The sequence below is a fragment of the Sphaeramia orbicularis genome, chromosome 3 (assembly GCF_902148855.1).
Source record: "Sphaeramia orbicularis chromosome 3, fSphaOr1.1, whole genome shotgun sequence".
Lineage (NCBI taxonomy): Eukaryota > Metazoa > Chordata > Actinopteri > Kurtiformes > Apogonidae > Sphaeramia > Sphaeramia orbicularis.
Genome location: NC_043959.1, coordinates 45,928,194 through 45,944,347, shown reverse-complemented (window position 1 = coordinate 45,944,347; position 16,154 = coordinate 45,928,194). Strand labels below are relative to the sequence as shown.

The 16,154-nt window shown below is 38.4% G+C and overlaps 1 protein-coding gene across 1 annotated transcript in view; it reads right to left on the bottom strand.

The window, feature by feature from the left end:
- LOC115414686 (chromodomain Y-like protein 2) overlaps positions 1-7,095 on the bottom strand; it is a 52,208-nt gene extending 45,113 nt beyond the window's left edge. The window contains exon 1 of the mRNA XM_030127937.1: positions 6,746-7,095. Within this exon, the coding sequence (XP_029983797.1) occupies positions 6,746-6,769 (24 nt within the window). The 5' untranslated portion in view covers positions 6,770-7,095. The remainder of the gene's footprint in view (positions 1-6,745) is intronic.
- Positions 7,096-16,154: the final 9,059 nt, after the last annotated feature.

Sequence of the window (16,154 nt, the reverse complement as noted above, 5' to 3'; positions counted from 1 at the left end):
ATGAGGACTGATGAGTCAATCAGAGGCAGAGTAGGGCGGGTCATGCAGGGGAAAATATTGCCAACTTAGTACCAGAGCCAGGGCTCTGCTTAGCGCTGGCCACCTCTGGAACCTGATGGGACACCTCAGGTGCCAGTGTCACCCCAGTTGATTGACAGGTTACGGCACATCTCATTGAAGGATGCGCGATTATTGCAAATGCGAACAAGAAAGGCAGAATAAACGTCTTTCAAATGAGTGACACATATCGAGAGAACCTACTTTCATGGAATACATAATTCTGAGGTAAGTTTAAGGTGGTTTCAGAATGAGTCACTGTTTTAAACTACTGGCCACATGACTGCACATTTGGAGGAGAGGAGATGTTAGTCAGTCATTAGTTAAACTGTGTGAGTTGGCTAACGTTACGAAAGGCTAACGCTATCCTATGTTTGCCTCATGTTGAATACATTTACATTCCTGCAGCTGCTTATGTGACCAGTAAAACCTACAAACTGCTCCTGATCAAGTCATGATAATTTTATAAAAGTGACCAAATACTAATGGATTTTTGGGTAAACTAAATAGAGTAGTCTTATATGTCACTGTTTCTAAAACTGCATTTTTCTGGCCAATAACAGAGTATACCCACTTCTCCAGGGACCACTACACCACTGCTCGGGACTATTTACTAGTGCAACTCATCTTAAAGGTCAAAATGGATTGAAATACATTCTAAACCCCAACTTCTCTTTCCCTTCATTTATTCAGCAGTGACTAATAACAGCAAAGCACAGCTCCAAACTCACCTCTCCTGTTTTATTTTCACTGACAATATTGTAGAAATTATTATGGGTCCAACTTCCTGTGAAGGCAGCGGAAGTAGGAGTAAGCCGGTCAGTTCCCTCTGATTAGTCAGAGGATAACCTGCTATTGTTAACAGAAGCTTCTTCCAAAGTAATTAATGATCATTTTAGTAAATAACTGCTGTGGGGCTTTGTTTTAATAGATATTTAACTTTAACAGTGGTTTCTCAAATGTCCTTGTGGAGTTTTGCTATGCTACCTGTTGCATTACTTGCATCTGTAATAATTTCTCCATCACTGGCAGAGCATTAAAACACTGAGATGTGGTTATGAAAGACAACTAAAAACCAGACTACAGAGGAAATAAAATACTAAGATAACAAGCTTTTTAGTATTCTAAGTCTTTCTAAAGCATAATAATACTGGGCCTCATTCACTAATACGCGTGTGGAAATGTTCTTACTTTGTGCATGAAATAACTGCGTACACAAAATCACAATGGGATTCATGACACCTGCGCACCGGCCAGTTCTGTTCTCACAGCCTTGTATATGTGTGTGAATCAGAATCATTCTACACTGACAGGCGCATCCTCACAATTTATGATTAGCATACTACCACGCCCCCATTTCTCCATATAAGGAAGCTGTTTGCCTAGGGTTGATCTGTGAATGAAGGAAGCTGTTGCGTGAGGAGAGATGTGGTCAATTTAACAGTTTGTTAGAAGCAGTGGCGCCAAAAGGCAAAAAACAAAAGAATTTTACAACCACAGAAACCGAAACAATTGTGTCCACTGTGGATGCCAGAAAAGGAATACTTTCAAGAGTGTCTCCTCGGGGGTGACGATAAAAAGAAAAAAAAAAAAAAAAAAAAAAAAAGATGCTTGGACCGTAATAGCCGAGGCTGTCAATGTAGTATCCCCAAAGACACGCACTGTGGCCCAGGTGAAAAAAAAAGTGGTTTGACATAAAAGTTGATGCCAAAAAAAGCATTACAGACCAGAAGAAAAAGGAGACTGGTGGAGGACAAGGTCCACCTGATCTAACGCCACAGGATGAGAGAACAGCAGCAATAATTGGACAAACATCTACTCATGGAATATGTCCATGAAATGTCTTTTATAAACTATGACTGTGGTTATCATTGAATATTTTAATTGTCGCAATGATGAGGGTGAAAGTGTGTCAATTTCATGGTTGTTTAACACATTTCACCAATATATTAGTAAATTAATAATTTTTTAAAAATGTTAATTACATCTCTTTTTAATGAATGTGGTTTTATATGCTCTGCATGCACTTAAAAGGTATGTGTTTGCATTTTCTAAGTCAGTTCAGCCTTCCTCATTTGTGTGTATGCATGGTCTGAGGCAGTTCTAAATTTGTTCAAAGAGTAAGAACAAATTCGGATACGAAAATATTGATGAATCCCGCATTTGTGCACTCTTCATAAGCAGAGTTTCAGCACAGATCTGTGGACACACTGTTTGTGAATGAGGCCCACTGTTTCTTTACCTTTGGTGAGTAATGCTTTAACAATCACAGTGAACCTGGATGTGTTGGCATGTTGGACTGGACTATGACAGAGCTTTAACACCCAGCTGTAGTGTCATAGGTTACTTCTGAACATGTGATGGTGTGTAAGGATAAGTAACAGCAACACAAACACAGACCAAAGCATCAGTCCATTTCTTCTAACCTCCCCTGATTTAAACAGCTCTCCTGTCTGTCCATATTCACCATATTCAACTTCACACTCAGCAAAACAGCCCAATAAACACTACCCAGTCTGACTTACCATTCATTATTATTATATTATCACATGTTTTAATCCCAGCAGGCTCAACCTTTCCTCTTTGCACAGGTTAAAATCATTAGTAACTGATACTAATAATTAATTGCAAGTGATGATTAGTTATTAACCATCATAAGATAGTGGGTTGATCATCACACTGCCTATATAACAGCAGAGACACTGCATTTCCTCATCACAATGAATGCAAAATAACATACTGAACACTGATCAGACCCACAGCTTTTCAGATATTTTATCACTTCACTGTCACTAATGTGCTTAAATATGTTGGTGTACATTGTCTAGGGCCTCTTCATCTGTTGTACATCCCATCCTTCAATAGTCGAAGGCAGAGTTATGGTCACAGTATCACATTTGCAGTGCAACAGGTGTTGCTCCCATATGTTTTATTTCTCTTTCAGTCTGAGAACGAGTATGATTAGCATAGCATTACCATGGAAAATGATGTTTTCTGGTGCTGTGTTGGAACTTGCACCCATAATTCCAGCATAGTATTACGGAGCAAAGGGATCAAGTCAATACAACATTGAGTTGCAGGAATTAATCAGTCAGACCAAAAATGTGGAGAATTGCATTTCTTTCTGATCTTAATAATGAATGACACACTGTATGTTTGCATTTTGGACAATTAGTGAAGATGGCAATTACAAAGAAGTTTGTTCCCCATATGTTGTTAGAAATTTGATAGATAATGTGATATATATGAATAATGAGAAAACAATCCATAAAGTATTCATTATTTTACAAATTTGCATTTTCAATCAATGTAGAAACTCAAAAAATAAAAAATTAGGCAACATACATCTATACACTTTTCTATAAAGGTCAGTTACTGGCTGTGTGTCATGTTTGTTGAACAAAAACACGAGTACATGGTCATCTGTGCCACAGTCTGGAATTAAGTAACCTTTTCAACAATCAATTTGGAATCAGATGTACATCTAAAAACCAAAGAACCAGATCAAATCCAATGGAACAGTCTCAAAGTGTCCCACCCAACAGGTACTGAATGACCCCATCACTTTACTATTTACAGTGATGTACTCCATTTTCCAACAATGAGGAATAAACTGCTCTTCCCACATGAAAGTATCAATAACAGTATCAGAAGAACTGGATACAAGCACTCCATACATTACTGAACTCCAGACTTCACATCATCCATTAACAAAACTGATGAGTGATGTCAACCTGTCTCTCCTTACTGAAAATACCTCAAAAATGTGAAAAATGTACGCATCTGTCAATTTATTTATTTATTTCTGCAAGCAATGAATGATGGTAAATCAGCTACCTGTTGAACAGTAATCAGTCAGTTAGCTCCACTAAAAATAATTCAGTTTCAGTGACCACTACCCAAAGTATGGGTAAACGCCAGTTTGTGTGCACTATTAAATATAAATCAGTAACACAGGTCAGACTATTGAGTAACAGCAGATTATCCACAGATCATTTATTCTTCATATTCCAAAAGTATTCAGTCTAATAAACAATAATAGGGATGGAGATTAAACTATAATGAGCAAGGCTCAATGGCAGGGGTATTAAACAACACCCAGACCGCAAAAGGTTCCACTCTGGTCCACGGGATGAATTTGCAAAGTTAAAAAAATTACACACAAGATGTTAACAGTCAAAGGTGACAAACTCATTTTAGTTCCAAACTCCAAAATCTTAACATTATGCATGTTACTAAATGTTTGGCGCCTTTGTCGATTCACTGTGCTCTGTAATGCATGTGTATTATGATATGATGAGACATAATATTGTGAAAATTGGACTTATTTAAAGCAGCATATAATGTTCATCACCAATTTTTCACCAAATCTGTAAAACTGGAGTGGTAGCCTAAGCATCAAGAATCCATTGGTCTTTCCGTGATTACGCACCTGAATCACTTCCCTCACGGTGAACAACTTTGAAGTTGACTCCATCACAAGCAGTCAGTTTGGTTACATACCAAACCAAAACTGAAACTAAACTGTCACTTGGGCCTTTTCAGAATTCCACACAGCCGCAGCAGCAAGGATCAGTGCAGCCGTTTCCATTTTTGTTGCTGCCGTGGCCATACTGTGGCTGCGTGGAATTTGGAAAAGGCCCGAATGATGGTTTCGTTTCGGTTCGGTATGTAAATAACCTGACTGCTTGTGATGGAGTCAATTTCGAAGTTGTTTACTGTGAAGGGAGTGATTCCCGTGCCCCTTTTCCCCACTCCCTTCTGGGGGAGTGGCTACTGTTTCAGTTGTAGCCACCTGGGGCCGAATGACAACAGGATCTGAGGTGACTCGTCTGTGCCCTGTCCTGACCTGTGACTCCGGACCTCCTCCCTCACCCTCACCTGTCTGGATGGACCTCCTCACCCTCACCTGTCTCATCTGACTAGATGGACCCCCTCATGTGCCCCCACCCTACTGCATCTTTACAGACTGGAACTCCATCCACAAATGGACGTCCATCAGTCCTGGTTCATCAATAGCCTGTCTGTCCATAGGGGTGGACCTCTCCTTCACTGTGGTTCTCCCCAAGGTTTGTCTTTTTCTACTGGGTTTTTGGAGTTTTTCTTTGCAGAGGAGGGTCTAAGGATGGGGGATGCCCGGGACATTACTCCATTTCCTTCATCTTTGTTTTCATAGCCAACTAATTCTGTAAAGCCCTGTGAGGCAACCTTGTTATGATATAGGGCTCTACAAACAAAACTGAATTGAAATGAACTGAATTGATTCAGGTGTGTAATCACTGAAGGACTTTGTGATACTTAGGCTATCATTTAGGTTTTACAGATTTGATGAAAAATTGGTGACGAATGTCAGACACTGCTTTAAGTTTTCAGGGTTAACATTTTTTGGTGAAAGAATAGTTTGTAGATGTAAACATTCACCAAATTTAATTTTCCTTTTTTTTTTTTTTATTTGGACTTCTCATTATTTATCGACTATTATGCTATTATTTTACTGGCCCACCTCACTTGCGTATTAGCCTGCATGTGGCCCCTAAACTAAAATGAGTTTGACACCACTCTACTATGGGCCAACGTCAGAATCACAATCAGCTTTATTGGCCAAGTTCATGCACATAAACAAGGACTATGACTTAACCATAGCTCTCACATAAAATAAACATTTGTGCAAAAATAAAGAAAAAAGTTTTTTTTTTTTTCTTTTTTCTTTTCCAAAACTGTACAAATAACGAAACAATAATGCAAGAATATAACCCAACAGTGCATTTAACAGTCATAATATACTCCTGAATACTTATGGGTGATCACCCCAGTTTCTACATCAGATTAAAGTGTGCACTTAACTTTAAGAAAACTACAACATCTGTGACTATAAAGTGAACATAATATGAATGAACATATCTGTGTGTCTGTCCTTGGGACTCATCAGACACCCAGATCTCCCACCCCTCACCCTTAAATGAAACACATGACACCATATCCTCACAGCAGAGGCTGACCCACACAACCTCATCCAGACCCACTCTGCTCCCACAGTGATGTTGCGCACGAGGGCAGCGTGACCTTCCTGTCACCCATGTGGGCAACTTTTACGCCCAACACTGTCGGAGTGCTCCTCTCATAGACCCCCTCCACCACATACACACACACACACACACACACACACACACACACACACACACACACACACACACACTCCCACTCCCTCCCTCCATCATCACGAAGGAAGCTCACACGGACTTGTCGGATAAAAAAATAAGGTTGTTTTTTTTTTTTTTTTTTTTTTAATCTGTCCACGTCAAATCGTCGTAAAGACTGCGATGGTCCCATATTTCGGCGTGTACGCGCACCTTCAGAGCCATCAGTCCGTCTGGAGCTATTCACCATGTCCGCTCCGCGCTGCTGTCACTTTACCACGACTTTCAACTCGGCGACAGACTGAGGAGTTCAGTCCGTGAATTACATCTCGTCTATCCACTACAGTCGTTAAGAATTATGTCAAAGTACACCAGAGGGACGCAAAGTACAGGCAGAAATGACCCAACCTTGTGTGTGGAACGGTTAGTTTCGCCTGTTAAAGGGCTTAGGACAAGGCTTTTTACATACGCGACGCCCTCCCCTTTACTTCCTAATTCCATTATTCGTCAATATTACAGAGCCTTTTCCTTGGACATGGGTCTGATCTTACCTCGTAAAGGTCTCCTGAAGCCATTCTGGGGTGCGGACTCCGGCGGCGCGCCGTTCTTGCCTGCCTTGTTGGCTTTTTTTGGACCGTACTCACTCGGTGTTTCGCCGAAAGCCCCGATAGACGGGAATTAGCGAGCAGCCGTGTTATTCTGAGCAATCCGCAGTAGCAGATCAGCAGACAGTGTCAATCGAGCCCGGCTCTCCGCGATGGATCGTTCCACACTTAAAACAAACAACCATCGGGGCGGTGCTGTTTACCCAGACCCAAGTGGAGGACTGGAATGAGTCCACGGCTCAGAATGCACAGCCCCACGGTCTGTCTGCTGTGTCCGCGTCCTGCTCCACGGAGCTGTGGTGTAATCCAACTGGGAGAGGGTGGTGGGTTAGATGTCTAGTGTTCAGAGACACCAGCTGAGACAGATCCCTCTCCGTGACCCACCTGTCCACTTGAGTCTCACATGACCCCACTTTCATTTAGATTCATTTAGGAGACACGCAGAACCAAGCAGTGGAACTAACTGTGATACATGAGGAAAAGTGTACAAGTGAGCTTCATCAAGTTTAGGACATCAGCCCAAAATGATGTTCACCCCTGTTTATGGAATTATAGGACAACTTTCTAGGTTATTAAAAAAAATATCCAGAAATCTAGAGTTGGACTAGTTGATTGGATTTATGAATGGAAAAAAAAAAATACTGTTGAAATGTTGTTAAATGTCAACTTTTTTTGTTTGCTGTGTGTTGTTGACTTCACACAGTCCAGATGTTGATACAAATACATAAAGTAATGTATAGGTAAACAAAGATTAATTAAGTTTAGGGCGTCATCCCAAAATTATGTTCACCCCTGTTTATGGAATTATAGGACAACTTTCTAGGTTATTTAAAAAAAAAACATCCAGAAATCTAGAGTTGGACTAGTTGATTGGATTTATGAATGGAAAAAAAAAATACTGTTGAAATGTTGTTAAATGTCAACTTTTTTTGTTTGCTGTGTGTTGTTGACTTCACACAGTCCAGATGTTGATACAAATACATAAAGTAATGTATAGGTAAACAAAGATTAATCAAGTTTAGGGCGTCATCCCAAAATTATGTTCACCCCTGTTTATGGAATTATAGGACAACTTTCTAGGTTATTAAAAAAAAAATATCCAGAAATCTAGAGTTGGACTAGTTGATTGGATTTATGCATGAAAAAAAAAAATACTGTTGAAATGTTGAAGTTCAACTTTTTTTGTTTGATGTGTGTTGTTGACTTCACACAGTGCAGATGTTGATACAAATACATAAAGTAATGTATAGGTAAACAAAGATTAATCAAGTTTAGGGCGTCATCCCAAAATTATGTTCACCCCTGTTTATGGAATTATAGGACAACTTTCTAGGTTATTAAAAAAAATATCCAGAAATCTAGAGTTGGACTAGTTGATTGGATTTATGCATGAAAAAAAAAAAAATACTGTTGAAATGTTGTTGAAGTTCAACTTTTTTTGTTTGATGTGTGTTGTTGACTTCACACAGTCCAGATGTTGATACAAATACATAAAGTAATGTATAGGTAAACAAAGATTAATCAAGTTTAGGGCGTCATCCCAAAATTATGTTCACCCCTGTTTATGGAATTATAGGACAACTTTCTAGGTTATTAAAAAAAAAATATCCAGAAATCTAGAGTTGGACTAGTTGATTGGATTTATGAATGGAAAAAAAAAAAATACTGTTGAAATGTTGTTAAATGTCAACTTTTTTTGTTTGCTGTGTGTTGTTGACTTCACACAGTCCAGATGTTGATACAAATACATAAAGTAATGTATAGGTAAACAAAGATTAATCAAGTTTAGGGCGTCATCCCAAAATTATGTTCACCCCTGTTTATGGAATTATAGGACAACTTTCTAGGTTATTAAAAAAAAAATATCCAGAAATCTAGAGTTGGACTAGTTGATTGGATTTATGAATGGAAAAAAAAAAAATACTGTTGAAATGTTGTTAAATGTCAACTTTTTTTGTTTGCTGTGTGTTGTTGACTTCACACAGTCCAGATGTTGATACAAATACATAAAGTAATGTATAGGTAAACAAAGATTAATCAAGTTTAGGGCGTCATCCCAAAATTATGTTCACCCCTGTTTATGGAATTATAGGACAACTTTCTAGGTTATTAAAAAAAAATATCCAGAAATCTAGAGTTGGACTAGTTGATTGGATTTATGCATGAAAAAAAAAAATACTGTTGAAATGTTGAAGTTCAACTTTTTTTGTTTGATGTGTGTTGTTGACTTCACACAGTCCAGATGTTGATACAAATACATAAAGTAATGTATAGGTAAACAAAGATTAATCAAGTTTAGGGCGTCATCCCAAAATTATGTTCACCCCTGTTTATGGAATTATAGGACAACTTTCTAGGTTATTAAAAAAAATATCCAGAAATCTAGAGTTGGACTAGTTGATTGGATTTATGGATGGAAAAAAAAATACTGTTGAAATGTTGTTAAATGTCAACTTTTTTTGTTTGCTGTGTGTTGTTGACTTCACACAGTGCAGATGTTGATACAAATACATAAAGTAATGTATAGGTAAACAAAGATTAATCAAGTTTAGGGTGTCATCCCAAAATTATGTTCACCCCTGTTTATGGAATTATAGGACAACTTTCTAGGTTATTAAAAAAAATATCCAGAAATCTAGAGTTGGACTAGTTGATTGGATTTATGAATGGAAAAAAAAAATACTGTTGAAATGTTGTTAAATGTCAACTTTTTTTGTTTGCTGTGTGTTGTTGACTTCACACAGTGCAGATGTCGATACAATGATAATGCTACTTAAATACATAAAGTAATGTATAGGTAAACAAAGATTAATCAAGTTTAGGGCATCATCCCAAAATTATGCTACCTGTGTTTATGGAATTATAGTACAACATTTTATTGTGAAAATCAGACATTTTCATATATTTCATTTACGATCATATAAATGTTCATAAAGACTCAATGTAACTTCATAAATGAGAACAGAGAAAACGAAAGAAATTTTAATTTTTCAGCAAAAGATATCATTAACTGGATGCAAGAACAGATAAACACACACACACATACACTACCAGTGAAAAGTTTGGACTCACCTGATTTTCCTTTATTTTCATGACTGTTTACATTGTAGATTCTCACTGAAGGCATCAAAACTATTAATGAACACATATGGAATTATGTAGTTGAAAAGAGTGTGACATAATTCAAAGCATGTTTTATACTATAGATTTTTCAAAATAGCCACATTTTGCTGTTGTTACTGCTTTGCATATTCTTAGCATTCTCTCGATGAGCTTCATGAGGTAGTCACCTGAGATGTTTTCCATAAGTCTTGAAGGAGTTCCCAATGATGCTGAGCACTTGTTGACCATCTGGGGTCCTTCTCATACCATTTAAATGAGAAGGTGAGCCCAAACTTTTGACTGGTAGTGTATATACAACCAGTTCTATTGGTCAAACTCCATGGGTTTTACTGGTGAATTAATGTGGCAGAAGAAAAAGTTGTTTTCATGTTCACTGCAGAGCCTCTCAATGTCCAAATGGGTCATATTTGATGCAAGCGAAAAGCTGAGAAACTGCATTTTACCTGAATTATTTCAACACATTGATTGGATTGGTGGTTCAAAGGTTATTTAACATTATAGATCAGTAGATGCCTTAGGTTGCTGCTGGCTGTTCAGGTTTTTAAGGGTTAAGTATTACTTTTCACCCATGGTCCAACTCATATGTAACACATTTTGATCTATTATCACTTTTGTATTTAGTTGAGTCATACTTTCACTTTATTACAATAGGTGAGAGTAAGAAAGTCTGCAAAAGGCATCACATGATTTTCCCCACCATTCTGACCCTCTGATTATTCATCATGTATTTTATTTGTCTTAAAACACATTGTCATGCAGTTTAAAATGAATAAATGAAACTGCTGCTCTACAGTAAAAGCAAATGGGGAGTAATGGGTCTACGGGGGGCATGATGGCATTTAACAATGAGTTAAATGCACCATTTTAATTCAAAGGAAAATTAAAATTAGTAATGACAACCTGTGGTACCAGGGGGTTTTATGCGCTGCGCTCATTTTAGATGAAAGAGCAAACAAATACCATCTTCACTCCAAACCAAAATTAGTATGCCTCTGTAAGAAGATTAATGTACTGGTTCATAAGTCCCCAAGACTTTTGAAATGCCATATTTGGTGAACAGAATGTCCTAATGTTTGGCACAAATGTTTACTTTGACTCAAGGATGAAAATATTAGGTTTTGGTGGACAAAAATAACAGAGCAAGGTCACCATGAGGTTACAAAACACTCTTGGATGATACCAATGGGCAAGGATCTCAGCTGTAAAATGAATCTAATGAGCAAGTATCTTAAAGTTGTCCCACAGATTTACATTCTGTCCAAGAAGTCCAAAGGTTTTGTTTTTTCCTTTTTTCCCCCCTACATTTCTCATTTGTTGAATTTGTGATCAGGTAATCCCCAAGTTATTATTCTATTAATTAGGTCTCTGGTACAATAAAAGGGTTTGTTTTCTGCCCAAGGCTTAGATTGACCGAGATGGATTTCTGAAGTTTCTTTTTATTCATTTCAGCATTTCAGACAACTACACTATAATGGTGGTGGTTGATAGGTCACTCTAGATCATAATTGATGAAGTTTACTGTTTTACTGAGTCACTAATCTAGCATTTAGCATCAGCTCACCTCTGACTGATCAAGCTCCTGCAGCTCCACCCCTTTTATACAAATATAGTCATTTAAAGCTCCAAAAAGAAATCACAGTACTAGCGTCAGAATGGCTGTACAGAATCCAGTGGGTGTCATCACACAGTTCCTCAGTCCTCTAATTTTATACACTATGAACAATAGATTTTGAGTCAAGGAAGGGTGTGATGGCTAAATAACATGGAAATACAAGTTGTATACCCAGAAATATTCAAATCAATAGTGTTTACATTGGCAGTAGTGCAAGTATTCAACAGTTGCCACACTTGTTGAATAAAAGATACAAAAATATCCTCACATCAAGCTGCTCAACATAAATAATAATGGATTCAACAGTATCATTTACAGCCTGTGTGTCTGATCTAGTATCCTCTGTTATTCTGGGTTCAGTGTCCAGGTAAATAGATAACGGTACAATAATGCTTGACTAATAATCTTTTTTTTGTCAGTGCTGCCCCATGTTTATCTATACTTCATTAGCTTTATCATTTATGTGTCTCAAGGTGAAGACTAGCTAGAAATCAACAGGTCTGGGATCATGACTTGCAAATAAATGCAAATGTCACATAATATCTGTTTCACACAAATAATTGGTTGATTCCTTTATTCACACTGTAAAAGTTCTCTTCTGACAAAGTAAAATATAGTTTTTTCACTGGATAATATTCACTTTCTGTGTGAAAGTAATCATGACAAACAACACTTAAAAAAATAGATTAATTAAAAGATACGCTAAAAAAAGCAGTTGAATCCTGTCACATTGTCAGAAGTTTAGTTTGTCTCCCTGTTACTTGTTTTGGTAACTCTATCATTTTGTTGTCTTTCCAGTTTTTGCATTTTGCATAATACAAAGATGAAAATCAGCCCTGCACATTGCTCCTGACAATAAAAACATTAAATAATGTGGCTATTCATGAGGTGTCTGCCACAGCATTGTGCAGGAAAATGGGTGAAAAATAGTGGATGCAGCGGATCTTCGCAGGTGTTGTGCTTCTATTTCACCACTAAATACCTGTGACTACTGCTGAGTCATGTGACTGTCATTGCACATGTTCACACTGAAGACAATAGGTAGATGTTAGTGTTTTTTGTCTATTGTGAAAAGGGTAAAAGAAATGTGTGTGTAGGGTGATGACAATTCTGTTTTAGTGGGAGGCCAGAAAGTGCTAGCTTCGTTGTGGTTTGAATGAGTTTGATTCATTGTGAAAGGCTGAAGGTCTGATGTTTTAACAGGGTTTCATTTGTAGCTTTTGGAAATTGCATTGTGGCTACACAACATTGAGGGGTCATTCTTAGATTAATGTGCTAGAGAAAACTGTTTACATAGCAGGTACTGAGTCAGTTCCATTGCTTAGGTCCTGGGTTGTCCTAATGTCACAGTTTCAGCAACAAATGGACCAAAATGCAGGCTCAAGAACAGGTAAGTAAGTAAGGAATTCATTAGTCAAAAAACAAAACAAAACCAAACAAACATGGGGGGAAAAAAACAAGGAATTAAGCTTTGACTCACAGAAGGAAAACACACTGCGACCTGTACATGAACAGAAGACAGATAAGCATGGGGCTTTGGGCAAATGGTGGAGAATGGTGGGCCAGGAAATAGTAGGAAATAGTCCCAGGTGCCCAGGTAGGAAATAGATGCTTACGTGGGCATCTGGGAATTAAGAAACAGGTGGCTTCTAGGGGCTGGTGAGCAGAGGAACACAGCCACAGGTGGACAAACTGAACACAAGAGACTTAGGGAGTGGGGGTTCCCTGGAGTACAGTTGGATGAAATCTCCCTGGACAATAACCTGGAGGTTGACTGTGAAGCCAGAACCCCTCTGGAGAGCAGCAATGAAGGCTGAACTCTAATCAGCACTGGCAGGGAAAGTGATTGCCCCAGTAAATGCCTCTCTGGACATCAGGCAGGAGGATGGACACCTGGATGGGAGCACTATGGTGGGCTCCTGGGAGGCTGACTAGAAGACAAGCTACAGAGGCGGAATCTTGCTCACAATAAGAACTGCAAATCTAACCAAGTGCAAACCGTATATGGCAGATATGTACATACTCTATGTCCTTTGACAAACATACTATATATATACATACATATATTATATACACCCTGGTGTCTTATCTGCACCTCAGTGGATAGTCTTCAGGCAGAAATGCTTCCTGATATGTAACCCTTTTTTGGCTACACTGCAATAAGTTCTTAAGGCTAAAACACGGCCATAACTGTGACTGAAAACTGTGGAGAAAAGAACAAATATAGAAAAAAAAAAAAGGAACATTTTAAGTTTCTGACACTAAAATCCTAATACCCCATGCATCACATACATTCATTCAACACATCCTAAATCTGAGAGAGAGACTTTTTTTTTCTTTTTTTTTTTTTTTTTTTTACAGATTATGTTACATGTTTAATGTTGGTCCTAATGGTCAAATAGCTGCTGTATGACTTGAATTTTATATTTCGACACAATTGGTCTCATCTATTGGAACCTTGTCTTTTGACTTAATCCGAGTCACTTGCTTTGACTTGTTAAATGCTTTGAGTTGTTTCCTGTATACAGTTACAAGGGAAACATCTGTACAAAGCTGCAGGAACCAAAGACAGGACAAGGAACACTATAATTTGAGCACAAACCATTTCCTTCTGTAGCTTTCTCCTCTCAGTCCAAATCAGAGGATTGAAAATAAATATAAATAATCTGATGCAAAGCCAGGCCACTCTAGAGATGTGAAGCCACTTTTCCAAGCTTCTGTGGCTGCCACTGAGTAGAGCAATTAGGGATGGGAATCAATAAGAATTTAACGATTCCGATTCCATTATCGATTTTGCTTATCGATCCGATTCCTCATCGATTCTCATTGGTTGAAGGAATAAAAGAGTACAAACGGGTGTGTTTGCATTAACTGTCTTCTATATTTCCATCTTTGCACAGAAAATATGTAACAGGGTCAGTTATTTTGCAGCAATGTGAGTATATATATGATATTGTGTATTGTTATAATTACACAAAATCTTTTCATTTTATTTTCATTTCTTTTGGTTGGTACCTGACATTGTGGGCCTCCAGGTCAGTGTGTGGAACTATTGGTTTGGGTCTTTTCCCCAGCAAGCAATTTACAGTGTGACACTGCATGTATAACCGGAGTTTTCGCGCCTTTGCCTCTTCCCTTTTGTTCTGGATTTCTGTGGGAGAGGTAAGCAGCCGTGCAGTTTGTGAAAATTTTTGGTTTAGCCTCTGTTAATTTAATTTTTTTACATGAACCGGCTAGTTCAGGCTGTATCAGGTGCTTATAATGTGCTTAAACACATTTCTTTATCATTTGGTTTGTGCAGGAGTCTGTTTTATGAGGTTCACTGACCTGAGGTTTTTGTGTTTTGTCACTTTTGTCAGGTATGCTATATTTTGTTTTCAGAATTTAATGTATACCCTTTTGTTCCGGATTTCTGTGGGAGAGGAGTATGTTTTGCGGGGGTCGCTGACCGGAGGTTTTTGTGTTTTGTCACTTTTGTCAGCCGAAGAAAAATAAATGGAGACTGCCTCCAAAGACGTATGTGCGGGTCTGGTCATTAAAAAGAACACAACGCAGAGTCCGACACCACCGGTTACAAATATACCATATACAGTATGTACACATAATAATAACAGATGACGTCCGGTTTGGGGTGGGGGTGGGTGTACAGTGAAAGTGAAACCACAGATGCTTTACTAATTCCTCTATTGCTGCATTTCCACTACGTGGAACCAGTTCGACTCGGCCTGTCTCCCATTGTTGTGCACCTCATTTCCTTTTCCCCTACCTTTGGAAACTTGTGTTTGAGGGGGTACGACGTTTGTTGCCCAAACCGGGACTGGAACTGGGCCTGGTGTTCACTCTGCTGCTAGATTAATAAACGCCGCTAAATAGCGTATCAAACACGTGACATTCCTATAAATGAATCACATGCTGTGGACAAATGTTTGAACATATTGGAGGGATTTCACCCTTTTGAAGAAATGGAAGCTTTGCAAGTGTTACAAGTGGACCTGATGTCATCGTTTTAGACCATTTCTGCCTCTACGCCATGCCGGCTACATTCTGACCAAAACAACGCAGCGTACATGTGACGTCATCGCGCATGCGCAACGAAGGTGGAATCGATAAGCAGAATTATTAAGCAGGTAGACAAACGATTCCAAGGAATCGAGCTCCTGGGATCTGGTTCTCAAAAAGAACCGTGTCTTGATTCCCATCTCTAAGAGCAATTGAATCACATTTGACAGAATCTTTATAGAAATTAGGTGAGTCACTTATTTTAAACATCACATTAAACGGTTGATTTTCTACAGCTTTTGACACCAAAAAGATAGAGCACTGCAGCAATAAAAGCCAGAGGTCTTATTTCAAAGGGTAAATGCTTACACCATAAATTGTGTTTTGTTTATTACTTACATCTACTTAGATCCCAATTTGCGTGTGCTAATTTGCGTGCACAATCTAGAATTTTGCGTGTGGTGTTGAACCACGGTTTGCAGGTGATTTACTAAGAGTGACTGTGTAAATGACAACAGGTGCAAATGTGTTGGAGACACGCCTTTTTAAATTAGGGTTTTGCGTGTTTTTTGTTTGTCTGCAGCATGACGAGTTTGTAGAGATGAAAACACAAAGCTAAAT